The sequence below is a fragment of the Lineus longissimus genome, chromosome 3, assembly GCF_910592395.1.
Source record: "Lineus longissimus chromosome 3, tnLinLong1.2, whole genome shotgun sequence".
NCBI lineage: Eukaryota > Metazoa > Nemertea > Pilidiophora > Heteronemertea > Lineidae > Lineus > Lineus longissimus.
The window spans coordinates 3,292,663-3,320,008 of NC_088310.1; the positions used below are offsets into that span (position 1 = coordinate 3,292,663).

The 27,346-nt window shown below is 41.3% G+C and overlaps 3 protein-coding genes across 5 annotated transcripts; 2 read left to right on the plus strand and 1 right to left on the minus strand.

Annotated features, from left to right (window-relative positions):
* Positions 1-26: 26 nt before the first annotated feature.
* On the plus strand, positions 27-6,722 carry LOC135484684 (fibrous sheath-interacting protein 1-like). 3 transcript variants are annotated; one of them, XM_064766314.1, is made up of 13 exons: positions 27-117; positions 691-872; positions 1,101-1,329; positions 1,762-1,880; positions 2,171-2,352; positions 2,566-2,690; positions 3,197-3,340; positions 3,537-3,673; positions 3,869-3,979; positions 4,222-4,539; positions 4,640-4,764; positions 5,069-5,244; positions 5,422-6,722. In XM_064766314.1, the coding sequence occupies exons 2-13, from the start codon at positions 705-707 to the stop codon at positions 6,021-6,023; spliced, it is 2,436 nt and encodes an 811-aa protein (XP_064622384.1). In that variant the 5' UTR covers positions 27-117; positions 691-704; the 3' UTR covers positions 6,024-6,722. The 3 variants fall into 3 exon arrangements, with proteins under 3 accessions (XP_064622384.1, XP_064622385.1, XP_064622386.1); XM_064766315.1 differs by having other exon boundaries at positions 38-117; positions 685-872; XM_064766316.1 differs by having other exon boundaries at positions 38-117; positions 704-872.
* A 399-nt stretch (positions 6,723-7,121) lies between these two features.
* LOC135484711 (WD repeat-containing protein 27-like) lies at positions 7,122-15,234 on the minus strand. The gene is made up of 23 exons (XM_064766358.1): positions 15,158-15,234; positions 14,704-14,854; positions 14,288-14,429; positions 13,856-13,980; positions 13,407-13,520; positions 13,027-13,149; positions 12,668-12,794; positions 12,284-12,476; positions 12,045-12,148; positions 11,796-11,890; positions 11,437-11,633; positions 11,180-11,283; positions 10,535-10,646; positions 10,279-10,359; positions 10,035-10,153; positions 9,739-9,831; positions 9,355-9,533; positions 8,928-9,061; positions 8,590-8,687; positions 8,268-8,389; positions 7,734-7,934; positions 7,404-7,502; positions 7,122-7,265 (listed from the first exon to the last, which is right to left on the minus strand). The coding sequence occupies exons 2-23, from the start codon at positions 14,842-14,844 to the stop codon at positions 7,215-7,217; spliced, it is 2,754 nt and encodes a 917-aa protein (XP_064622428.1). The 5' UTR covers positions 14,845-14,854; positions 15,158-15,234; the 3' UTR covers positions 7,122-7,214.
* A 68-nt stretch (positions 15,235-15,302) lies between these two features.
* Positions 15,303-26,963, plus strand: LOC135485399 (uncharacterized). Its single transcript, XM_064767386.1, has 18 exons — positions 15,303-15,403; positions 16,743-18,121; positions 18,419-18,601; positions 18,899-18,940; positions 19,293-19,568; positions 19,927-19,983; positions 20,157-20,288; positions 20,394-20,898; positions 21,116-21,272; positions 21,447-22,735; positions 22,949-23,000; positions 23,179-23,265; positions 23,495-23,700; positions 23,826-23,979; positions 24,319-24,426; positions 24,670-24,776; positions 24,969-25,080; positions 25,328-26,963. The coding sequence occupies exons 2-18, from the start codon at positions 16,804-16,806 to the stop codon at positions 25,763-25,765; spliced, it is 5,223 nt and encodes a 1,740-aa protein (XP_064623456.1). The 5' UTR covers positions 15,303-15,403; positions 16,743-16,803; the 3' UTR covers positions 25,766-26,963.
* The last annotated feature ends 383 nt before the right edge of the window (positions 26,964-27,346 follow it).

Genomic DNA, 27,346 nt, shown 5'->3' on the forward strand with positions numbered 1-27,346 from the left:
GCGTTAGCATCCTAGATTCCATCATGGCGGACGACAACAACAATGTTTTTCTGTGATAGACTCTACTTATTTCATTGATCACTGGTTTTTTTCGCATCTTAATTTTTGGAAGATTCGGTAAATGATAAAACACTACATTCCCCACAAGAGCAATCATCAAATTTCTGTTATTACCGCCCCAAACTCCCACAAAAAATCGTTAACTTGGGCTAGCTTGGCTGATTCATTCTTGACTGATGATTCCTAAATTAAATCCTAGATCCTGGCTGATGAGTGATGTAGGTAATGATGACCTGATAAAAGGCAAAAAGCGACAAAATCAAAAACAAAGAATTATCGTCATGAATTGTCATGATTTTAGATATGGTTGACATTTTGTATGATCTTCTGAGACATTCTTCATTTTGCTCTTTTTCTATGGATTGATGCGTTAACTCAGCTGGTCTTGGGCTTGCACTCTCTTCTGTTCTGGCTTCATCTGCCCCCCCCCCTGATATCAACACATTTTGGCCCAGTGTCCTGGAGGAGAACCCCCCCCCCCCCCCTGAGATGTGACCCCACCTAGTCCTTTTGACACGTGTTCCCACTCCGAGTACAGTCGACAACAGTGGAGCTGAATCACCATGATCCACCCCCCCTGCCCCACCCCACTTGAATCCTTCAAAGCTGATGACGACGTACTAGTTTCAGAATTTCGCCTCAGAATGGACATAAGCAAGGGGTCGCTTGATGACATCAGTCGGCCACCTAGTAACAGAAGTAGGCAGGGTAGTCAAGCAAGCTCAAAGATGTTTGGGAGTGCACAAGCTGTCAACAGGAGGCTGATAGAGTCACCAGGAACATTTCAAGTGTTGCATCCTGACAATTCAGAGGTAAACTAAGGAAATAGTTGTGACTTTTAGTGTTATAGCTTTTGAATTGAAAATTGTAGTAAAAAGCTGGCATTCTGCTGGTGAAAGTAAATCCGATGGTCAAATTCCATGGCCTACATCCATGTTAAGGTCAGCATTTATTGGGACCAACAGTTGCTTATGCCAAATTGAAATGATCTTTTCATAATCAGAAAATATGTCATACTCATCGATTTGTTTTGTTTCCAGGATTGTGACATAATAGAAGTGGAAGATTACTCTGGTGCATCAGATCTTGATATCCTGGATGATTTTACTGATGACGAAGATGAGTTTTTTGAGTCAGAGGAAGGAGAATATATCGATGCATCAAATGAGGCAGAAACGCCCCAAGCAACTGGTGGAGAGAAACCAAGCCTTCCGACACAACAGCTGAATAGTGTGGAACATTATCTCAGTAAACAATTAGTTATTGCAGGTAAGACATTGTTAGATTGCAGGGTGCAGTTAAGGTGCAGGGAAGGGAGTGATTCATAGCATTCCATGGCAGTTGGTGTGGTTTGGAAGTGAATTGCTGTGGATAGTATTATTAGTATAGTATGGAATGTTGTTAGAAAAAACTACAGGAAGAGCTGTTGAGGCAAATGTGTGGCATTCCTGCACTGCAATGGCAAAACATGTATGATGAATGCTTGTTTTGTCCATCACAAGAACTAGTTGCTCACTAAAAATATCTGCAGTGTTGCTTTTCCACAAAAACGATTTTCTCACTGTGTATTGATGAGCAACAATACTGGTAGTAAGCTGGTAATAAGTCTATAATTATATTCTATTTGAACTTGAAAATGCATGAATGAATAATAGTCTTAAATTGCATCATCAAGGTCATTAATTTTTTACCTTCTTCTAGGTTATAATGGAGACAATGATGACGTTGAAGTGGACTCTGAAGAAGAGCGAGACATCTGTAAAGAAATAAAAGAGGAAATCAAGAGACAAGTCAAAGGGGAAATGCAGGATGAACTCAAGGTCTGTACCAGTATTGGTTTAAGGAATTGGTACCAAGCTGGAGGTATTCGTTGTCTCACCAAACATGGCGAGGATGGAGCTAAATGTTGGCCAAAACTGAGGTGCCTTGCTGACGTTTTGGACAAAATGCCAGCTCCATCCAAGTCCTGTTTGGTGAGACAATCAACACCAACATTAAGGTGTCAATTTCTATCCTAGAAGACATCAAACTAAATCATTTATTGAAATGAGATCGTTACAACACAGGAATTTTACTTGATCTTTTTCATGTTCGTTTGGGTCTGTTACAGGTTTATGAGCTACCTGAAAAGAAAGAGGGGGCTGCTGCAGAGGATAGAGATGCCGATTTGACTGACTTGGAGCCAAAGCTGAGAGAAGCCATCATCAAGATGAGGAAGCTGGACAGGATCCTATTGAAGAAGATGAAGAGGGAGAAGGATGTGAAGAGAGATAGGATGAGGCTCACGAAAAGGTGATTGATAATGAGATAAATGATAAGGTGCAACGCAACAAAAGAGTTTCATAACAAAACTCTATACAGTTATTTCTTGGCATTTTGAGAGGGAAATTGTTTTGGATGTTGACAATGACATGATTTGCAAAGGAGTGTCAGGTTCACATTGACTTGTACTGTCAAGTATATTTTAAAAACTGGCTCATTGTACATGTATGATTTTGTTTACAGACTTAGAGAGGAGCTGGATGAACTGAGTAGAGAAAATAAGGAAAGTGGTAAAACAGAACTGAAAGAGGTCAAGAACAACACTTTTAAGTTTTTGGCCCTGGCACCTCCTCCAAGTCATAATGAAGGTAGGTATTGTTTGATGAAGAATGTTTAGAGATTAGATATTTAATGTTCAAAGAAAGTATGTTGAAGTAATGTTTGAGCTGTTCCACATGCTATTTTGGAATATTTTCACTGACCTTTATTGTCAAAACTACACAGTTACACGGATGTGCATTCCAAAGTGTGCACTGGTTCGGACAGATCTGCATATCACTGAATTTAACTAAAAATGAAAATATATCCTATCTATTGTTCCCTTTGATGTATTTTCAGACTCAGATGGTAGGACTACAAGTTTATCAAAACATTTCACTTGTTTATTGATTTGAGCACCAATGATGAGTGATTTACTAGTTTTGTCAGTCTTAGTTGAAAAATTGTGAGTGATTTTGTACTGGGGACAAAAAGTGTTGTATTTCCGGAAAACTACTGCTTATTGTAGAGATAGAGTCCATTCTATCCATGCTGGCATTCATGATATGATTGTAAGAGAGCTTGTGTGGGCTAAGATTTTTATTTCTGTTTCTAGGCATAACTCTTGATGACGATGATGATGAGCCACCCATCACGCCAGTCTTCCGAACACAGGTGCCTGATGAAGACTTCCAAACCAAGGATGCCAAAGAATCATCAAGACCTCAAGGAAATCGAAGCAGAGTGGAATCAAATCGAAGTATGCAAACTACCTTATATTTGTTTCACAATTCCTATAGAACTTGTGAAATATAAAATCAAATCTGTTTGTTACCTAAGACAGGTCATTCATTCATGTAAGGGTTGGCTTTATTTCAGAAAATTGTATTGAATAGAACAATGATGGAGAATTGTAAACTGCTTCTACAAGGAGTTAAAATATCGTTGGTTTTTAGGTGAAGATAGTCGTGCGAGCGGTCCCCTGGGTAGTGAGTTGGGAAACAGTACATCAAGATCGCGTGCCAGTAAAAGCAGTAAGAAAAGCGGCAAAGGAAAGAAGAAAAATCAGGACTTTATTAAGAGAAACATACAGGTACGTACCATGTAGGAATGTTGATGTGGTCCTCGTTCTTTCCCCCATCAGAAATAGTCTCGTTCTTCTTCATACCGGAAATGGACCCAACTGCCAAAACCTCTAGGCATAAGGATTTTGTGCTTGTTTTTCGTATAGCAGTTTGAAATATTCTTATTTCTTGTCCTTATCTATTGCCTATTGCTTCTCCTGCAGCTTGCAAGTGATGCTGCCAACCCTATCGCCATGACAGATGATGAGAAGAATAGGTTGGAGGATATTCTCAAGACGATGGATATGGAGACGATAGCTGAGGAACAAAGTGATGTGAGTATAGCAACCAGAAATAAGCAAGAGCTGAAAGAAGCTCCAAACCAAATATATAGTAAATTGAAGGAGATTTTTCTGAATTTGTTACCAAGACCCCATCCTGGTGAAAAAGCAAGGCAAGGCAAGCGCCTCTTCCCTGTCAGAGTACGAGTCTCTGCTACAGGTGCTTAAAACACTCAAAGTAGTGAATGTGGGGGAGAAACTGGATTCTCATATCGCCATGATCTTGATATTTTTAGGAGAATCCATTTCAACTTGCCGTACCCCCGGGAGAAGGATACACACCTGCACCTGATGACCAAAAGGCTCTGGAAGATATTGATAAACGATTGAAGTCACTGATGGCCCCAGAGGAGTTTGAGGCTCTGAAATCACCAAGGGGAACAACGTCTTTCCAGCACTGCCTATTTACACGAACTGACATGAGGTCATCGGTCGACGTTGATAAACTGGGAGAACAAGTCTTGAAAGAGACGAAGGAGGAGAGAGACATGAGGATTCGCATGGAACAGATTGAGAAAGATCTGGCTAGTCTTAGTATTCATGCTGATTTAGAGGTAAGATTGAGAAAGATACAGCAAGGCTTACTCTCAGTATCGATGCTGATAGTCCAGTACTGTGTCATAACTGATTCATCATATCTTATTTTTCTTCCAGTTTTCTACGCCGGCTTTGTCGGAAGACCAGCTCGAGATGTTACTGGGTCAGTACGCCAGATCAGTGGCCTCGTCTGCCTCTCAGTTAGACACCATCTCGGAGAATGGAGAGATCATAACTGAAAGGTGAGCACGCAAATGTGATGCTTTAGGTCTTCGACTTTATTGAGTCTGATTTATGAAATTGTCTTCAGCTTTCCCATTGTCATCCAGAATTTGACTCTCTTTGAGTCGTAGACTTTTAGTGCAACCTTCTGTAAAGAGTTCATCAAATCGTAAACGCCCTTCACCTCCCTATTATCTTTTACATTATCTTGTTGGAATATTGCAGTGAAAAGTAGCAGTTGTATATTCTTCTTTCAAAGACAATGGACTCCTTCCTATTTCTACAATCAATTCTTGTTCAATACACCTGCTTGTTGTCTTTTAGATCTGTTCAGAGTGTTGATATTTACGAGAACCCGCCCACGCTCCCAGAGAACGTGCTGCAACAGCTGTTGTCAGAGGCAAGGGAGCAGTTAATGTTCGATGAGCATGCACACACCCCAAACACGCCAAATGAATCTGACGATAGAAAAGTGGAGAAGATTTTGAACACAGCTAGAGGTTAGTAATATCTAAAATATGAGGTTTAAGATCTTCTTATCAAAGGATTGTCTTTGTCAAGAATATTCCGTAGATTTGTCTTTTAAGACCTTGCTGTTGGTCCTTGGTTCTCTAATCATGACAGATTAAAGTAGACCTCAAGTTAGCATTACATTAACATCTTGAGATAATTTTCAGATGAATTGGCTATGGATTCATTAACAGATGAACAAATTCAAGACCTCTTACGAAGCGCAAGAGAATCATCACGATCTTCGAGCAGAAGTACGTTACGGCCAAACTCCAGCTCAGAGATTCTAACGCAGAGGAACGATCTTTCACATCGTGATGAGGATCGCGTTATCCTTCCTGAGATTAACCAAACAAATGGCATTGTGGCGCAAAAAGTAAACAATACCGACAGACTAAACAACCAGGCAAAGAAATCAAACTCTGAGCGGCGGTCAGCAAACATGGGGTCGGCAAATGTTGTGTGGAATAGCTTTTCAGAGGATAGGCTGTCGAGCCGACGGGATTCAAATGGACGTAGCAGTGCAAGTAGTTTGAATGGGTTGCATTTTGAAGGACGTTCGCCCCGACCGCCCGTCTCTAATGGGTCACTTGGACCGCCATTAGTTAATGGGCAGGCGCACGGTTCTCGATCCTCGGGGCAGGGTCATAGTGCTCGGTCACCAAGGTCAACAAGAAGTCAGAGACAGAATGGGTCAGGGCGGCCAAGAAATCTACAGCCCATTAGCACACATCTTGACTTGGATGGTTTAAGTGATGAGGAGTTTTAAACTTTACTTTGCTGTGAGACATTATTCTGCTGATAGACCTTCACTTCACTGCTGTGCTGGTAGTAGAGTGCCAAAAACTTGTAAGTGTGATTTTAGTCTTTAAGGGGAACTAAAGGCAGGAGTTAGGAGAGCCAATTGAGGTGACCAATACGCACAGACTGTCTAGTTTGACTTGGTGATAAAAGTGTTCCTCATACAAGTGGGAATAGTTCTGCGAGTCCAGTCAGTAGCACCAATCATTGATGCCTTAATCTGGCATACCTTTAATTTGTATATCCTTACAAAGCAACCAGTTTCTAACTCCACCTAGATTCATTTGCTGCTGACCTACATGCCTATGTGATTATTTACTGCTCTGTCTAATAGTGCATCCCTTTTAAGACTTCTGTGACGTAATCTTTTGTGATGTCATCTTAGTCAGTTTCCCATCATTTTCTATGTTTCGAAACTGTCGTTACTTTTATAAGTTATGGGTGCTGTCAGAATTCCGTCCATGTGTCCTTGTGAATACATGTCTCAAAATAGCCCCATTTGTTCAACGATTGGAAGGAACAAATGTTACAATGTTTATCACCTTAAGTGTGCTTTTGCCACTGTATGTAGAAACCAAGTTTCATCCCTGTACATTCCAGTTCCATGTACATGTACATCAGTTTGTTTTTAGTATGTGTTTTGTGATAAAACTTTTCGTATTGACAATTCCTGACTTAGTTGTTTGTCCGCTGGCTAGTTTTGGAATGCATTCACACTGATCTGTTCTTGGTAAACTCGGGAGAAAGCAGAGCTCGCCAACAGGCTATTTGTATTGTATGAATGAATAATAACGGCACAATTTTTAATAAAAATACCTTTGTTAAAACAAAATCAAAGCAACAATTACACACAGTGTAACTTAGACACTAGGAGAAATATACAAAGATATGGCTTGGAATATGTACTATGGAATCTCCTCAATTGACGGATCTCTATTAAGGAAACTACGTAGTTTTGATCCCAAAGTGACGTGGTTGTTTCCATTCAGTTCAACCTCTCTGATCAGGAGACCCTTCTATTAAGGATAGCACTTGTCACTCCTGAGGGTGCCCCCCCCCCCCCCCCACCCCCAGAAAGTGTCACTCTTAGCAAATAAATTGGACGGATTTCAGGTTTGGAGTCAGTCAAATGTCACTATTGGCACGTGTCCACATACTCTCACTTTTCTTTGAACAGTCGTATTTTTCCATCCAGAGTAGTTGTCACAAGCTGAAAGGCAAAACATAGCATTAGATACAAAACAACGACAATAAACTGACTGAGATATCTTTTCCAACAATCAAATAGTCAACTACATGTAACTCAAAACTGAGCTCACAGTTTGAGTATTTTTGCCTCCAACTTTACCTGCGCATAGACTGGGTGGAATGCCACATCTGTCACTACATCAGTGTGTCCAGTGAGTTTATGCAAGTACGTCCCGGCTCGCACATCATAGATATAAGCCTGAAAGGAGAACAGCATGATATCAAATCTCTTCATAGATACTTTAGAATGAGATCTGGGAGAGCTTGCAGTTTAGTCTACTTTCAGCAAATTGGCCACTTGTCAGAGAAAGATCTTCCAAAGAGCAAAGACAAGTCCTACAAACAGAATAAGGTTGCAAAGACACTACATTATCAGATCAACTGTCTATGTCAAGCGAACAAAAAAAGAAGCTGAAGAATTCAAACTTACGCTCCTATCCTCCGCACCTGTTGCTATGAATCTTGAACACGGGCTGATAGCGACCCCACACGGGTGAACACGATCCTGGTGGCCTTCATATCTCTGTACGCACCGGTTTGTCCGCAGATCCCACATCTTGATACAATCACCGGCCGCCGCAGTGACATAGAGGTCGTAGGCGCTGGGAGGATGGGACACAAAGGACGAACCCTGGAAAGAGAGGATCTTATTTTGACTCAAGATTTTAGTTTCCCCTATGCACAGTTTGTGTTTCATAGTCATATCTTTGTTTCTTTTCTTGCCAAACAGCATCTTACGTACATGTCAATGTGCCATTGTCTGCTCTAGAGAGCATAACCTATTCAATGTATTTAATGGTCTGAAATACCAATATCAGCGTCCAATGTTATAGCTGACTTGTGGTTCAGACGTCTGCCTCTGTGCATCCTCTCTACAGGCACTACATTTTTCCCTTTGCAATCACAAGATGTCAAAAAAACTCACAAAGTTTTGCAGAAATTTCAAAGGGTCAATGTTACCTACCTCATTGAGACATATTGTATGAACAGGCCTGGTATGAGCGTCTGCTACCACTCTGACACTCTTCCCAACATTCAGATCAAATACTTCAACAGATTTATTCGTACCAGCACTGAAGGAAATATCTAGCAACAGTCAAGGATTATTAAAATGAAGGAGATTATCCTGATTACAGTGGTGAAATGTTAGTTACCATGAAATGAAAACCAGCAACATTTCCAAGTATACAGACTATGGTATGCATTGCAGTCTTCTGAATTGCAAACAAACTTCCACAAGCACATACAATGTACAAAAGGCATGTTTGCTCTCGTTCAAAGGATACACGAATTGAAGCTATTGACGGCAGTAAAAGCAGTTATCCCCTGGGCCTCCTCCATCTGGAATGTCTTCACAAGTCGATATCGATTATTTGTAAGATATCTGCAACATGGAAAAAAAACAAAACCAGCAGTTGATTATACATGTATGATTATTCCATCAACAGTTGTATCGATCTTTTTTGCAATACTGAGTTATTGAAACCACCCTCATATCATCAATGAGATGGTTCGCTAAAGGATCTATTCGACATTCATAATCAAGACACCTCTCAATTATGGATAGCACCTGTCAAGTGTTACATGTAGGTTGCCCCGAACAGTGGGTTCCCCACTCATGTACCTTTTTATGTCCGATTTTGAAGGATCCAAATGATACTTGTACAGATAAAATGCATTTCCTGATGTTAACATGATAAACTTGTCCATGAAATAAAACTGAGCATGTCGGAGTTCTTTGGTGAAAAGCGGATTTTCCTGGAAGGAATGAAGGAAGAAAATTGTCAGAGAAATAAAACGCTCCTGCCTTGATGAAAAACCTACACATCTCTTGAGAAAGTTCTAGTAGACAATACTCAGGAGATGCAGCACCCTGAACGGAGTTTAACCAAGGAAGGGAGCAATATACGTGCATCACATTATTATCATAACAGTGCTGGTATCACGTCATGTTGTCATTTCCGTCACTACAAGGTTTTCAGTTCAGATTATTCTTTGCTGACTGGTAACTCTTTTAAACAAAGAAGACTCAAAAACTGAAGTCCTAGTACCTTTGTACTTCTTGGCTTTCCCTCTTTATCTATATCCATGTTATGCCTCATAGTGTCTATGATCATGACAGGATCTGATTGGCCCTTACTCCAGATACACGCCCTTCTATCGTCTGCTGACGTCACCATCCACTTGCTGTCTCGTGACCAGTGGATGTGATTTAAAGGACTGTTGTGACCTACAAGAGGACAATATTAAAGATTATTCGGGGTGTATTTCAAATTCAATGAAACTGCTTACACCATGGCATCACTCATCCAATGGGCCGGAAGTTTCTTCCTTTATACATTGGATGGCCGAAATATCCCATGTGATATCCCATGTGAAGGAAGCTATTGATGATCAAGAAAGCCATGAAGGATTAAAAAAATCAAGATTCTCACCTAGTAAACTAGAGGCTTTCCCACTACTGAGAGGCATTTTGAAAACCTGTCCAGACTTGTTAGTGAGAGCACATGCTAGATATTGACCATCACCTGAAAAGCAAAAGCGATCTGGTTACTGACTTGTAACCATTAAGTTCCTTATGTTTACCAGGGGAAGAAGAACACTCCATCCAAGTATCAAGGAATCATTTTGACAGGCACAATATTTACCTTACTTGGCTGAGATACATGACCAATGGAAGCAGTCAATTTTTTTCCCATAACAGCTGCAGAAAGTAAGAAATGAAACTTACCGGAAAATCTACATTTCGTGATGGCTGTTGGCTTGACGTCTGCTTCAATTTTGATATGTAAATTAGTTGGAGGTTCACTGTCCATTGGATATTCCTTAATTGAAGCTTTACTCACAGTGCTGAAAGAGAACAGACAATCTTGTGATGACACAAAAGTTAAATGGAGGCCTCTGCGGACCAGTTTTAGTAATCAATACAATCAATAAATCAAGAATGAATGAACTCTTTATTATACAAAGCATACCTATCCATGGATGATGATCTGGAAGTTTTCCAATTCGGCTTGTTTTTGGAGAAGTTTGTTTGTGGTTGGAACATTTTGGTTCTGAAATAGAAAATCAAGACATCCTTTATCATGTTTGTTCGCTAGTGAAGGAGTTTAAAGAAAGTGTACAGGTGGGAGGTCAGATTAAGTTACACAAAGTTACCAAAAGGTGCCTCTCCTATTTCACAGTACATCGAACCTATTCAAGAGTTGCAAGACGAACAACAGAACCCACCTTGGAGATTCAGCAGTGTATCCTGAAGATTTTATCTGTGTCTTGAACGTCAGAGGCTGCGCATCAACAATTTTACCCTTCTTATCAATCAGACCAGGTGTGCTGCTTGAACCTTGATGAAAACACAGAATATTTATTATCACTGTGTTCTACACAAAGACACTGTGGATGGTAACTGCGACATGGCCGACCCGATAGATGATGTGAAGGACTTGACTTGCTCAAATGATGATCCAAAGCGAATTCACAATGTTTACATTATGAATCTAGTACTTCTGAATGAAACCTTGCACAATTCGTGCTGGTGCAATCAAAATTGTGATATTTCAATGAACTGCGAAATACAACAGTGCAGATAAAAACTTGTGTGATGAAAACGTATGGGAATAGAGAGAATGATCAAATTGTGAATGGAAAAGTAGTGTATTTGGAGCTCACCTCGTTCAGGAATGTCAGGGGATTCTAGAAAGCCATATCATGAAGAAATTATAAAGCGTCTACAATGTGGAAGCATCGGGACATCTCAAAGAAGATAGTTGCAAGATACATACAAGATTTGGTAGTTCGAAATGTGCCATTTCAAGAAATATCTGTCGATGCTTTACATTTTCTAGGGAGGTGGGCGATCAACCGTTGAATACCTACTTGAAATTGATGATGTAGATGATCGTCTGCTAGAGATCGGTGGTCTTTCCTTCGTTTTGGGTACAAGTTCTGATCTCAGGGGAGACTTGGCACAAAGTGGTACCCTATAAAATAATATAGAAAAGCTGATGATATAGTTTTCAAAGTCATGTGGAATACCGGTATTAAATATTTTCACAGTCTAATTTAACTCTTAGTCAATCTCTTTACCTGAGATGATCAAAACTTGAGTAGAGTAATACAAGAGGTACCCTCACCTTGATAGAACTGTAAGAGGTTGTTCCTCTTCCTCAGGTTCGGTACTACAGGACGGCACATATCCACTTGGGGTGTCACTGCTATTGAGGTTCCTCTGTACTCCTTTAGCTATGGCTTCCAGATCCTTCTGGGTGGGTTGGGCGAGATTCAGAATATGGACGACACGTTGGAAGAGGCTCCCAATTATACACCAACTCTGAAGTGAAGACCGAGGAAATGCTGATTATAGTCTATTTCAAAAAAAAATGGTGCTCTGATTTTTGGGGATTTCATTCAGAAACTGGTAATCTGTGAGTTTTTCCCCAGCAGCAACCAAAGCGGTAAACATCTCTTGTGGAATCAGGCCATTGCATCTCACCTCTTGATGTTTTCTGCTCGGTCCAAAGCAGTATGAGCCAGCTGCAGATATAAGTTTGTTGGGCTCTTCCAAATCATCCTCATCAACAAGAGGTTCTGAAAAGAAAACCAATAAACATTGTCAACTTTTTGTCAGTCAAGACCAATAATGAATCAATGAACTTGATTTGGCAAACCAGTTAACCTCCCTCTTTAACGCACTCCACATGATGACAGTCATATTCAAGCAAAGATTTATTGATGATCTAACCTTGTAAATCAATGTGGCTGCAACAGTCTAATGTTCTAATGTTGATCTGAATGAGCGATCCTGTTGTTCCTACCACCAGGATGGGGGCAACATCAAGAAGATTACTGAAATGAGTATGAAACTGAAATGAGTGTGGAATAGTCAAAACATGATGCAATGAACTATGATATGTGATACAAACATAGTGTTAACGTCATGGATGTAAATGGCACTGTAAAAATCAGTAGTCTAAAACTAACCTAACTACTGTGTCATCTGCTTGCAGAAATGATAACTTCCTTGCGCTGTCCGGCCTGCCAGCACTTGGTGGATACTTATAATACAACCCAAGGACAGCATTGCCAGCTTCTGATTCGTCCTCGACAGGTAAGTCGGACGGATTTTGATCTGGGTTACGCTGCCAAGATGGACGACTACTGATTGTCTTTGGACCTGAAATGAATAGAACCATTCAGCCTACCATACATCAATTGAATCTTTACATCCTGTACATGCTTTTAGCACGAAACAGTTATCTTCTTCTAATGGATGTGAAATCTCAAAAGCACTTTTTGTTAAAACTTCAGGTCTCCGAAGTAAAAGGTTTACCAGAAACTACTGATTATCCTTTCAGTAGAACCTACCAGGATCCCTGGGAGAAGGAGCATCAGGCAGTTTGCCATCCTGTTTAATTCTGAACACCATTTTATCAACATCAATATGATTCAACATACGGAAGCCATTGCCATCAGTCAAATCATAGACTCGCACCTACATTGGAGAAGATATGAAATTAAGGTAAAGGGCTCCACAAATGAGACATTTTTGGTCAAGTTACCTGAGGTCAAGGTCAAATAGAATAGAAAAGTCACTTCCAGATCAAAATCATTGCCGTCGTTTGAGAGGGTATCCTGTTAACAAAGGTCTCCACTAAGGGAGGTTCTGATTCATATCTTAAAGTTCAATTCCCGATTACTGATAGAAATTATTTTCTGAACCTTACTTGACCATCTGATGTTCCTATTGCAAACTGTTCTACCTGTGGATTCATGGCTAAACTGATGAAAGGGGATGACGAGATGATTGCAGACTGGTAGACCAGACAACTGTTTAAGATATCCCACACCTGAAACAAAGGATGAGCGTTTTCGTGAAAATGACAACGCCAACAGCTGATGACGTAAATAATCTCGCAGGATGTCATGAGGGACAAGCTAATAGATGCAGCTGATGACATTGCAACACAAACACAATGATGGAATGGATCCTGCGAGTTGTTCCATCGTGTTGTTTTTCTTGTGTAAAAAGCCTACCTATGAGCCCTGAAAATGTATGTCACTGTGCATCCAATCAGATTCCATTGGCCACTATGCCATTGCCTACCTTAAATGTTCTGTCATCAGAACCAGTGACAAGTGTGGCAGCATAATGAGGGCAGAATTCAGCACATGTGACAGTACCGCTGTGTCCTTCCAAAGTGGCCTCCAGTTCCTCATGCTGAAGAAGAAGTATATAAGAAAAGATTAAAAGTTGGGGAAGGGGGCTCCTGAGCCAGGGGCAAAGCGCCAAGTGATGTCTCAAAATATTATTGGTCCATGCTGCATTAAAAGGAGACGGTACAATACCATTAAGGGATGACAAGTCAAGTGGACAGGTCTTTTTTTAAATTGGTAGGGAATGCGACAAGTGCATTCCAAAAGCTCCTCTTTTCCATATCTCTACCTAATAAACTTTTGAAAATAGAATGCCACTTGCGGATTTTATCATTGTACTAGAGTGGCTATGTATTGACAATCACCCTCTCCACTGGGCTGAGGAGAAACCATCCTTACCTGGGTCTTTAGAATATAAACTGTCCTCTCTGCACATACAGCAACCATCTGATCATCACGACTGAATGTCACATACTGAACCTCTCCATATGTCTTGCCAATCACTTTACCACGAATCTGATTGCCTATAGAAATGAAAAGTTTTTTCCCTCTCACTTCATACATGTAAGAAGATAGGTTTATGGGCTTGCGTAACCACTTGGTTTTTTTGCATGAGGACGAAAGGATCAAAAGGATGGTGTGGCCTTGGGGGAGGGGTAGCACAGATTTACAGTGCCTCTAAATATTTCCATGTCACCGATTAAAATTCAAACACTTTCTACCTATGGCACCCAGTATAAGGGATATCTTCCAGGTGTATAAATTTAAGCATGCATTTCTCTATGGTTCAACTGAATAACCCAACACCAACACTCATTAATTTCCTCATACCTGCAGCAAGTGAAGCCCTGGCATGCTCAATATTCCAGACAATTATGAAGTCTTCAGCAGCAGAACACAGCAGAGTTGGCGAGGAGTAATGACTGACATTCAAAGCTGTGACAGCTCTTCTGTGGCCTTCCAACTCCAGGGGCTGGAAGAGGTGTTTCATAGCACTAAATAATGGATATTTGAAACGCCATGTTTTTCATGACTGTTTAGCCTGGGACATATTTATTACAGGGTCGCTACATGCACTTTTCCAGTTCCTGATTATCATGTGTCACATCCTTTTTAAGATGGTCACAATGTAGGAGATGTGTTCCATAGTTGTGTTTGGAGAAAGTCACAAACAGAGGAGATTAGTGTGCTAGTCACAACATGTCCGACCTATACAAGTATTTTAGAATTGTCAAGACTTTACTGACCTTGCATGCTAAGTCTTGCAGACTCCAAACCCCCACTGTGTTTCTAGTATAAGGCAGAACCAGGTATGTCCCATTGGTTGCAATCTGAACATGCGACAATGAAGCATTTGGGCGGATGGCATGTTTGTATGCACAAGTCATTGATCGTTTTCTGAAAAAGCAATACCACTTTAAGTTTATCAGTCAAAAGCAATCCGGCGTAAGGCATACTGAAGATTGAACACTGTTTTAATGGTTATGCTAGGGATGACAACAAAAAAAATTATATATCTTTGATCACCTCATAAATCAATGAAATGGCATCACTGGAAAGGGCTTTTAAAAAGCCATCTATTTTCATCTTTGTCACCCTGCCTATTCAATGACAATGAATGATTATGATGATGAAAAATCAATGGGAGACTGAGTGAGTGACTGAGAAAGAAGTTCGGAACTAAATCTAATCAATAATTACAGCAAATCAAGGGCTAAAATCAGCCAAAAACATGAAAAAGGAATATCAGTTGTTGTTGGTTTCCAAGCACATGGGCGCTGACATATTGTTTGGTCACATGACTTTTACGCTTAACCGTGCTGCCCTCTGCTGTGTCAGCCTCGTTCTGACACAGCACGCTGAAGGATTTTCCATTAATATTTCCGAATTTTCGCTCAGAAAGTTGTCATTTTACACCGTATTACCAGTGTGCCAGTGTAAAACTGGGTAAGATCATCACTATGAATATATTTTCGATATTACTGGATACATTGATATGCTTCGTTGTGCTTTGATCGTCCGTAATCGGCACCTGAAGTGGAGGGTCGGTGGTGTGACTGAGGAGAAATCCCCTACCGTTACACTGGCACTGCACTGCAGTGCATGGCACAGTGTCAGTGACAATTTTTACTTGCTTTATTTTGTATTTCTATGCCATTTTGTTCATGTTTTCGTTGTCATCCTGTTTCTTACAGTATGTAATATCAGTCAAGTATTGCTTTAGATGTTGTCAGTTTCTTACTCTTAGTGTTCGAAGTTGCTCTAATTTTCTAAACTGAGCAAAGCATGACTTTGAATTCTCCTAACTGTCAGCTGATTTGGCAACAACACTGTTTCACACAGTGTCCAGTTTGTGAATTGTGTGTTAATCACAGCATCCCGGAAAGAATGTACATAATTTAGGTGTGACTCAAATGTGAGTCGACGCAACGTTATGATACCTTTTGGATTCATTGTTGTATTTGTTGAAAATCTGCTGATAAAATACAAGATGGCTACTGGTGATCGCGATGTCGGTTGCGTACACCAGATGTCTCTTTGATCAGCGCAGTCACATGGCTGACCCGGCCAATCACGCACCGTTATGTTAAGTAGAGTGGATGTGGGATGTTGTGTTTGTGGAAAATATTTTGGATTGCCATTTCTTTTTGCCTTTTGTGTGTTTGATAGGACGTTGGCCTAAGTCTGGTACTGAGCAATATATCGATAGACCACTTGTAAAGTAGTACGCTGGAACCTCTTTAGACTGAGTATTGGTATGTGTAACGTTTGGTCATCGGTTTTGTTAACCCTTTTGTGTCGGAGCCCAAATTATTCTCGGTTGCGGAATTCATGTTTTGACGTGCATGCACGTTGATTAATTTGTCAAGAACACGGGATCGACTGGTTATTGATTTTGTAGGGCAGAATTCTACTTTAAAAAGACTGCGTTAACTGCAACAAATTATGATACGGCTCGGGTATACTCCTTAGAGTACCACGATCGCCAGGAGTCGGAACAAAATTTCTTGATTTGGTAAATCTAGATGGTACCGGTGTGCACGTACGCATAACCAGAAACAAAAATTTGGAAATAATGTCCTTTTTTCTGTCCGCACAGAAGTCTTGGAAACCTGTTTTGTCAGGGGTCACCAATCATTTGACCTTGGGCTTCTTGTACATGTAGGCCTGTTACATTGTACATTAGATTTTGTACTAAAAGTTTTGGCCAAATTTGTACGACTTCCAAGTGGTTAGATTTTGCTCATGCTATAATATTAATAATCATTTTCTTTCACGATTTCAGGTTGGCACTGTGAGTTCCTCATACCTGATTCATCTAACATCCTTATGACTATGTCGGGAGAATGGATTTCAATGCTCCGTTTCCTATCAGCAATGGAAACGGCAGTGCGAAAAATAATGGTGTCAATTTGAATAACCCTCCATCCGCACAGAGTACGAGTACCACTGGACTTCTGTCAGGGTTTGATACTCTGTTCAATAGTTCTAGTCCTGTGCCATCTTATGCAAACGATCCTTTGTGTGGGGCTGATCTCGATTCCTTCTTAGCAGAACAAGGCCAGGAATTTGGCCAAACTGAAGACATTCAGCCACAGTTGGCTAAGTCATCTGCAGGTATTAAGGTTTTGAAAAATGGTAGTGCCAAATCGACCCCTTTGCAGAATGCTTTGTTTGCTGCTGGTGTAAATAAAGACGGGAACAAGTCTGTCAATCCTGTGCCTTTAAAAAGTGAGACCAAAAAAATGTCTGATTTGGCTGCAGAGGAAAATTTCATGGGGTTTCAACCCCTTGATTCTAATGGAAATACAAGAGACGGGTCGCCCAGGGTATCGCCGTTGAAAATGAAGCGTTCTTCAGCTGGTGATAATATGGAACAAGGTTCTGCTGACACTTCAACAGAAAGTGAAAGCGATGCATCAGAGTCTGAAACTGATTACAAATCGGCAGAAGATGGGGTAGATGCGGCTGATCCTGATGCCGAGATGGTTGTTGATGAACAAAAGGACAGTGCTGCAGAGGTAGATGATGATGATGATGATGATGATGGTGGGATGGAGGTTGATGAGGCGGTGGGAGATGATGAACCCAGGGGCAGGGATTTGTCAGATGCGACTGAAATTGAGAAAAAAGCTGCTGCTGAGACTGAGGATGCATCTGACGAGCTTTTAACTGAAAAAAAAGCAGCTGAGGCTGAATCAGATGATGAAGCTGATAAGAAAGATAAAGACTTGGATAAAAATGGTGCTGACATGACTGATGCTGAGGATAGGAATGCAGCCCAAAAGGAGGCTGATGGGCAAGATGAAAATGTGACAGACAGTGATACGGATAAATTGAATGAGTCAGAATCGGCCGATGAGGATTCAAACCAGGATCATTCTTATTCACAAAAAAAGAATAATGATGTTGTGGATAAAATTGATGTGGATACAGAGACTGAGGACGAAGGGAAATTAGTGATTGATGACGGTGCGGGTGATGAAACAATTGAATCAAAAGACGGCGCTGATGATGGTCAATCAAGTGATGTTGATATTGAGGGCACGAACGGTACTAAATCGCCACGTGATACTCTAATTCTTTTCAAGAAGCAGAAAAAGACTACCGTTGACATTGGATTTACGTCACAGACACCGGAACTGCCGGATTTTACAGATTCAAGTGAGTAAAGCTTTTCTTATTAGAACATAAAAGCATCGTTGACCAGGGGGTCAGAGGTGGTAGAATATGTGGTGTGGGGTTGGCTGTCATGCATGTAGCATACAGTTTTGAGGGGGGGGGGGCATCATGAAATATGTCACATGTGGTTTCTTTCTTCTTGTATTCACTTTCATATTGTGAGATGTCAAGCTTAAATCCACTAAATCCAATGCTGAAATGTTTTGCCTGTTCTTACCTAGTACATATACATTGTAATACTTATAATAATAATTTTAAATCTGATATCCTTGTTTTTAGAGTCGATGTGTTGGTGTGGTGGAGAAGAGACCCCAGAGATGATCGCGTGTGACAGTCCTCGCTGCAAGATCATTTGGTATCATTACAACTGTGTCAATGTGAAACCTGATGACATCCCGGAGGGGGACTGGTACTGCCCGACGTGTAAGGGAAGTGGCTTAGACAACAAGGAGAGACCACCAGGTAAATTACAGTCATGACAGTTGCTAGATGACATACAGGCCTCTCAATCACATCATTTGGGACAAGCCCTGCTTTCCTTAATATTGGCCCATTTTATTCTGATTTCATCACATGCGTGACATTAGTCTTTCTTGTCTGTCTTTTTGGCATAATCAAGAGACTTACGTGATGTCGGTGTTAGGAAGCATATTCAACCTCTTTAACCTGAAAATGCTTCAGAAAATTTGTAATTTAGAACCACCCTGTTTGGGCACACACACCGTAGGCATTGTTGCTGATACCTGTTTCATTTTCTAGACACAGCTAGATTCCATGTAAAGCTGTCTGAAGATGATGAAGGTAGGCATCTGTGGCGCTTCCAGAAAGGAGCCATCATACTTGTCTCCTCAATAAAATACCAGTACCACTGACAGTAGCTCTCAAATTTTTGAACGGCTACTGCGAACTTCAAATATGAAGGGGGAAGATGATCTAAGGCCTAGACTTTGGAAATATAAGCAGTGTGGTTTCCAAAACGGGGTCATTACTTGGTACAAATATTTACCTTGGCATGGTGGAAAACATTTCACAGACCCCCACCATGGGTGTCCCCATGATTTCCATTGGTGGTAACACACACATGGGCAATCCAATTCGGTGATTTCTCCAGAGGTGGATCTATTCACATACCCAGACCTTGATTTGTTTTCAGAACCCAATAAACGTCGGCGGAAACAAACATTGAAGGCGAGGGAGGCTGCCACTGAGTATGATATTGACTTTGAGATCACGGTCAATGATGATGACAGCGAGCACAATCGCTCTTTCAGCAGGAAGGAAATGGTTGATGATCCACTGACCGGAGGCAAGGTTTTCAAAAAGGAAAAAAAAACACCAAAAGTCAAAGTAGTTCGTGAGTTCGATTCAGGCAGTGAGGGTGAATTTGAACTTCCCAGCTGGCATGGAAACCCAAAGGAGTTGTTTGAAGGTATGACACTCCCTTCACTCTTTTCGATTATCATCACTCCAAACTTAAGTTCGAAGCCTTGGTGTATCCGTGGGTCTCTTTTGGCCCATAAAAACCTTTTAAAGTAGTTTGGGGGCCAGTATTTTCAAAGATGAGGCGATGAGGTTTCGGCCATTGTAGCCTTTGACCATCCTTGACCCACTGACCTAAAAATTGAAAAGCATTTTCTTGCCTTAACTTTTGAAGGAGATATATCTCTCAGGGTCGATTATGAGTCAAAGGCAGTCAGTCTCCTACGTCCACGATCTTTATATAAGGTGGTTTTACTTTTTGTTTAAGCCCTTCTGCTCTTACATAACAACTATCGTGTTTTTCCCAGGTTTGCAGAGACCACACGGACCAAGAGCAATCAAGTTAAAGAAGCCCTTTGACCATGGTGAGTTAAGGACCTCTCATTCTCTTACCCTGAATGTATTCTTCTTGAGAGATCAGGACAGACCACTAGAATATTGAGGAACTGGCTCAGGGTAGTATAAGACTGACCAATTGTGATGATTATCACAAGGTTTTCCAATAAATGATAATTTGTGCTTGTTTGTCATCTTTCAGGTTGGGCCCGGGAAATTGTGGTGCGATTCAAGTATGAAAATTTGAAAGGATCAGGCAGACCGCCAATGGATGTGTACTACTTCACCCCCGAGGGGAAGAAATTGAGATCCCTCGTCCAAATTGCCGATTATTGTAAGTAAACTCATGTGAGATCAGATTTTAATTTGGTTTATTTTTGATCAGTTGATAAATTTCTTTGGGAAAAATGACACTATATTTCTCTGAATTATTTTCCAGTGACAGAAACTAATGAAGATTTTGGCCTGACAACTGATAACTTCTCCCTCAATCGCATCCCAGTGCACAAGGAACCCTGGGAAAACATTCGCATGGCTAACATAGGTCGTAGTGCTGGCTCAGCCAGAGGAGCCCAGTCGAAGCGTGGCCGACCATCAATGGGCCGCGGCAAAGGCAAACCAATTATGGCGAGTATCAATAGACCAATAGGAAGGCCACCAAAGAACAGCCCAGGAGGAAGTCCAAGACCATCGTATATGCCTCTAACAGAAGAAAAAGAAGAACCCAAGTCATTTCCGGAGATGTTAAACTTGAAGCCAGTAGTTCAAAAACCGCAAACTGATACGCCAACTGGTCCTGCTGTTCCCAGTCAGAAAGCACGGAAGAGTTTCCGCCCGATGGAATTGTCCAAGCGTTTGCTAAATCCGCTTGAACATTCAATGCCTGATCCTAAGAGACCTAAGTTGAAAGCTGTGCAGGGAGACCGCCATGAGAACCACATACAGTAAGTCAGTGTTTGTTGTATGCTGAATTTATCGAGAAAAAACCAAACTTGTTGCTGGTACAAGATTTCAAGAACCAGTAATCGGGTGTACCAGGATTATCAAATGACTGACACAACATTTTGTATGACGGTATCGAATAACTCATTGATCTTCCGCTGACTTTGGTTTTACGACAGAGCTGTCATGTTTCCAGTAATCCTATATTCATCTTTGCAGGTTGCACAACGAGGGAGGATTCCGGTTATGCTCGCTTGACTGTGTTGGCCGGGCAGGCAAGGCCCCAGAACTTCACTGTGGCGTCTGCATGTGTCTTTTCCACCCAGAATGTGTACAGTTTGTTGGAAACACGAATGCTGCTTTGTTTGTTTGCAATGTGAGTAAAAAATCCGCCAAAAAAAGCAGTTTCCAAACATGAGTTTTGCAGCCTTGGATGAGAGAATGCTTTCCAATAAATTTTACATTTACACCATTTTAGAACCTTAAATGAATCTATTTGTAAAAACGTAACTGATCCATTTCTATTAAGTTTCTTTCTTCCTATTTGCAGCGATGTCGCAAGCAGCCAGTTGACAGCAGTAAGAAACAGCCAGTTGTGATTACGGGGAGTATGTTTGCTACTGGTAGCAAATATACGCCATCGGCATTGAGTGGCCTAAAGACGCAGCTCGCACAAAATACTTCAGTAGACTTCTCAAACATTCCGAAAACGATTGAATCAATGTCGGATATCATGATGCCATTAACAATAGAGAAGGCCAGTCATGACAACGAGACACCACAGAATATGCCGATGCAGCCTTTGGGCAGTCCCAGGGTTCCACCACCCCCTCTACTCAAGCCTATGACTGTTGCAGCTCACCTCAAGAGTATGGAGCATGAAAGTAAAAAGCAAAATGTTGTGTCATGGTCATTCACGGACGGCAATTTGAAATTTACGAACACCATGCCGAAGCCTCCGCCATTAAAGACTGTACGTGCACCACTAGGACAGCTGCCATCGCTGACGACAATGCCAACACTGGCATCCAAACCGACCACTGTTGCGATGAGCCCAACTTCTCTTTGTCCGACATCAGTGTCGGTTGTCCGTGATGCAGTGAATAATCACTTAGAACAGTCGACGTCTGCGGTTGGAGTGAGTGGGGCGCCGACAATAATGACCAGTGCGAATTCTAATGACATTCGGATGGCGGGACAGTTACTCACACTCCCCGGTAATATCATTAATCGTATCAAAATGAATGAACCATTGGCGCTCAAAATCAACAACCAATCGTTAGTAGTGAATCCGGACTGTTTCGTTCAGACATCTCACGGAGTTAAGATATTCCTGCCCCCGAATACATTACCTGTCCAAACGGGCAACAAAACAATAAACATCACAGTTCCGCAGACATCATCTTCAGTCATGCCTGCAACGACTGTTTCACATTCCATTACTTCTACTATTCAGGCTTCGTCTTGTACGCCAATAGTCGTTGGATCGAACGCTAGTACAGTTTTACCGGGAATACAAAAAAATGCCATGCCAGAAATGGCTCAACCTGCATTTACGGACCCCGTTTCAAATGTGTCTCCTTTGAAATCTGAAGCAGAGCAGAATGCCTCTGTGCAATCAAAAAGTGTTTCTCCGGATTTGCCATCTCAGCCTGTAATGATTGGGCAAGGACTTGTACCAGTTCGAATGGAACCGCTACCAGCCGTTTTACCCCCTAAAAGGACCCAGAGGAAGACTCGGGGAATTAATCCAGCACTTAACTTTATCAAACAGTTACATGGAGGATATGATAGCTTACTGCAGATCTTCAGCTATCTCTCGGTGCCAGATCTCTTGAAGTGAGTATCACGTTTTCAAATGTTTGGTAAAGGTATCCTGCAATACTCTTTAGGACTTTGAACCAGCACCATGGTCAGAAAAGTTTGAACGAATTTCCCAGACTGCCCAAGTGAAAGTCTACCCAGATGATTGTAAGAGTCAGTTTGTATTGGATTTGTTCCTTTGTTTGGAGTGCCATAACAGTAATAATTGTTGTCAACTTCAATTTGCAGAGTCAGCCAGGTGTGTCAGCGATGGAGGAGCATAGTAACGGCGTCATGGATGGTAAGTTGGCGATGTTTTTTGGTGAACACAGTCGTTGACCATTCATTGGCTTCACAAGTCAGACTTGTCGACACTCATGCCTTCTTTGCCAGGAGAGTTAACTGGATTAAGAAATTATAGTATATTGTATATAAAACCTCATTTCAAAAGCATAATCGTCAATTGAAACTTTTTTCAGTGGCGGACTGTGAGGTTACGCGGAAATTATGTCACAAATTGGGACACTGCCATGAATTTTCTACAAAAAGTTGGAACAAAGAAACTGGTATGTATGGCCTTGTAGAGCATTGATGCAGTCTATGATAATATTACGGAGGCTTCATAGAAGAATTGAACAATAGATGCATTGCATAAGGGGAATGCCTATTTGCGTCTGCAAGCTTTCAAGCATCTGAACGCATGTTATCTGCCCTTCAATTCAATGGTTTACTGTTCACAGTCCCCTTTACCTTAATCCCGCTGGACATTCATGCGCGTCTCATTTGATTTTCTAGGATCTCCGGGGTTTGCGCCATATTGATGACCGTAATCGAACCTGGCACCAGATTACAGGTGTCCTGGATAAAATGACAGATCTGAACGTGATTCACTTTGGCCAATGTCCTGCAAGCATCCTGCATGCCGTCACGGAGAAGGTCACAGATCTCAAGGTGCTCACAGCTGAGTGGATCACCGAAATATTTGAAGAGCCTCAAATGTGGTAAGTTGGTGCTTTGAGTTCACTGGTGAAATGGCAAGCAATGAGGTGTTTCAAGGTGTTTTAGTCTTTTTCAAACTGTGTCTTTCTTTAAGGGGTTAAAATATGGGCACTATTCCTTGTTCCAGGACAACCAACACCAAACTTGATATGGCTAAATTTGCCAAGATGTCACATTTGGAGGAGCTGCGACTGCGTGGAGTCTGTGGCCTTGTTCTGCCAGCTTTCTCCTTCTCCGGTGGATTGGAAGAATTCTCTGAACTAAAGAAGCTCAGAAAGTTGGTAAGTACATGTACTCGTTAAATAGTAAGTAGATCACATTTACAATCATAACTGAGATCACATTTGTGATGTCACATGATGTGAACGGTGGCCTTCATGGATCAGTGTGGGTTTTTTTGGCGGGCATGGCCAACCAAACCGACAGTAGCCTTATGGGAAGTTTCTTGGTCGTTTTGAATGTTCACAGGTTGAGCTCAAGTATACATGATGCACTTGTGAGCTGCTCCTGATGTGCATTGTTCGCAGCCTCAGGAAGTAACATCCCTATCCCAGTGTACTGAATTATCCTTTCCTTTCCTCATGAGATGGCTTCTTGACATGAAACATCTTCCATTTCAGTCCTTGACAACACTGAAGGAAGTATCCGGCAGTGACTTCAACTTCATTGGAAAGCTCCCCAACTTGGAGGAACTGGAGATAGGAGATTGTTCTCTATGGACAGAGGAGGTAATAATGAGCCCCGATATTTGTTTCTACCAGGGAGGGGACATCTCCTGTTACATAACAGAACCGAAAAAAGCAAAGAAAGAATACTGGTAACTTCAAAGCGATATTCATTGCGGACTTCATTGAATTACACTGCAAGTTTTAGAGCCTGGTTTCCCATTGTGTTCTCACTATAATATGATTAATGCATTCTGTAACATAACTTGTCTCAGTTGGTTCAGATTCTCTTGGCTTCTCTTTCAGACTTATAGCCATCTTTCTAGATTGGAAAACCTGAGGATTCTGCGTCTTGAGAATGGAGGTGACCTGGAGGACTCAGGATTAGCTAATGCTCTCAAATGTTTCAAACTGTAAGTTAGTTCATGGTGGCCTTCCTCTGCATTCACTCTTAGGCATAAGTTCATATCACTGTTGTTTATTGTAAATCGGATCAGTAACTGCAGCCACTTTTGGGTTATAAGTTCCCCGTTACTGACTGAGGATGGGTTGACCTCCCATTTTGCTTGCCTCCATGTCTTATTTGTGATGTGATCTTTTTCCAGGTTGACAAGACTTGAGCTTGTAATGTTTGTCATTCCATCAACATTGAAAGATACTCTCTCAGGATTGACGAATCTGAAGGAGCTTTCAGTGTGGCCAGATCCACGAGATCAGGTAGGTGATAGAAGTGAAGAGAATGCTGTCCAAATACCATCATGTCATGTCGTTATCTTGAGCCCCATGTCGCAGACCTCCTCGTCGAGGCCGTGTGCACACTTTCCCTTCCATTAGATTCTATTTATAACACCAGGTCTGGATCATCTTCAAATCACCAGTCAGACTGCCTACAATCCTAGTGACTTATGAAAGATTGTCACACTCAAATGAAACTGTAATCAATGAATCAAATTTCCAATTCCAGCCTGCCCTTGTCAACACAAATACCCTAAATGCTGTCAAGAACTTAACGCACCTGACCAAGCTTGAATGGGGTGTTGTGACATCAGAAGACAGTGAAGAAAGGGCAGAGAGTGACGAGCATGGCAATTTACCATTTCTGCGGTCAGCATTCGTGGAGAAAAAGACGTCTGAGAAATCAGATTCGAAGGTGAAAAGTGAAAAGACTTCTGAGGGTGAGGAGAGTGGAACTACACATACTGCCATGGAAACTGAGCATCAAGGAGATGAAAATGTTGGTGAGACGGGTGAAGTGTCCCATTCTCCGACATCTGAGGAAGTGATTACGACACAAGAACTTCATGATCGCTTATCCGGGATGTTGATCGAGACGAAGGTCACTATTAATGACGTAGCAGTGTTGTCGTCGCAGAATGGACGGTCGAGAACAAAGTCAACGTGAAGCTGTTAAAACGAACATTCCTCCTTTGACATTGGGAACCTTGTAGATTCCGAACATCTTTTTTTCAGTTTTTGTCTTGAAGTCATTAAAGACAAAACACATCATTTCTGTGAAGTAGTCATCTATGTTTTGATTGAATTCTGTAACAATCAACTATGTGTCAACAACAGTCAACACAACGGAATCATAGTTTTTTTGGACAAACTCTTTGCTTGTCGGCTGGTAGATTTTGCTGTATATTCCAATAAACTGTGCTTGCTCTATCTGTAAAGCCATGCTAATCAATATAAGACAGGCAAATATATGTACAATGTGCTAATGTGACCACACCAATTGCAATACATGAATGTCACCTCGAAATTAAATGAGCCAAGAAAAGACGATCGCTGTGCTAAAATTCCATATTGGTGAAGGGCGGTTTTCAGCCAAAATGCAAGATTTTCATTCACACTTTCAAGTTGTACATAAAAGTAATGGAAATTATTAATTAACAATTATCAAATATACTGTCACTATTTCAGATTGTCCTATCACATACATTTGTATTCCACTGACCTTATAAAGTGAAAAAAGAGTATTATTAACTGTGCTGTGCTTGTAGATTTTGATGTGTATGCTTCGTTGCGGCACTGCATATTACCATTGGGTATACATGTTATACCATTCAATCACAGAAGTGCATTTCCAAGTAATGTATCCCGAGGCATTTATCTTGTGTAAAATCGGTCTCAATGTATGTGTATAAAGTTTTGTTTGTTTCAATTACCGATATGTCCGAGTTTTCAGGTTCTCTTCTGAGGCCAATTCATTAAATGGATGCATTTCAGTTGAAGCCCGGGGGAGGGGGGGTAATAACCATCAACTGTATCTCATTCTCAGCAGAAGTTTACATTATCTAGAAATTGTAGAAATGATGGAAAACCGACTTTGATGTTCATGTACACTCGCATACAATGGGGTAACTTTGATGTACATGCACGCTCACGTACATGTACAATGGGGTAATTTCGAACACCATCTGCAGATACATGTATTTATCATCAGAACAATACTTTCTTGGAGGTGTTCAAAATCACCCCATGTGACAGAACTTCGAACTGATGCTGTAAATAGATAATCCTGCATGAAATTGGTGGATTTGTTTTAAGTATTTTTTTTGTAATGGTGTAGTCAACGCAATAAACTCGCATTTTTCATATCTCTATTTTTGTGTTATTGTTGTGCCCATCTTCAATTGACTGATGACAGCATGCACAAAAGCACTGCATGCCCTGACCTGACATGCACGAACGTGATGGGACAGAGTGCAAATTCAGGATTCACAATCAGAGGATTTGCCTGAATGGACAGGTGTCTTCAGTCATCTCCTGTCTCTCCACCGAGGAATGTTGAGGACAGTTATATGCAAGGTTGTGACATTTGAGACAGAACCAACCTTGTGGTAAGGTAGTGCTTGGTGAGGAATAGAGGGCAGGGGTTCACAATCCAAGATTGTGCCTAAATACGGCAGGTGTCTTCCAGTCATCTCCTGTCTCTCCACCGAGGAATGTTGAGGACACTTATATGCAAGGTTGTGACATT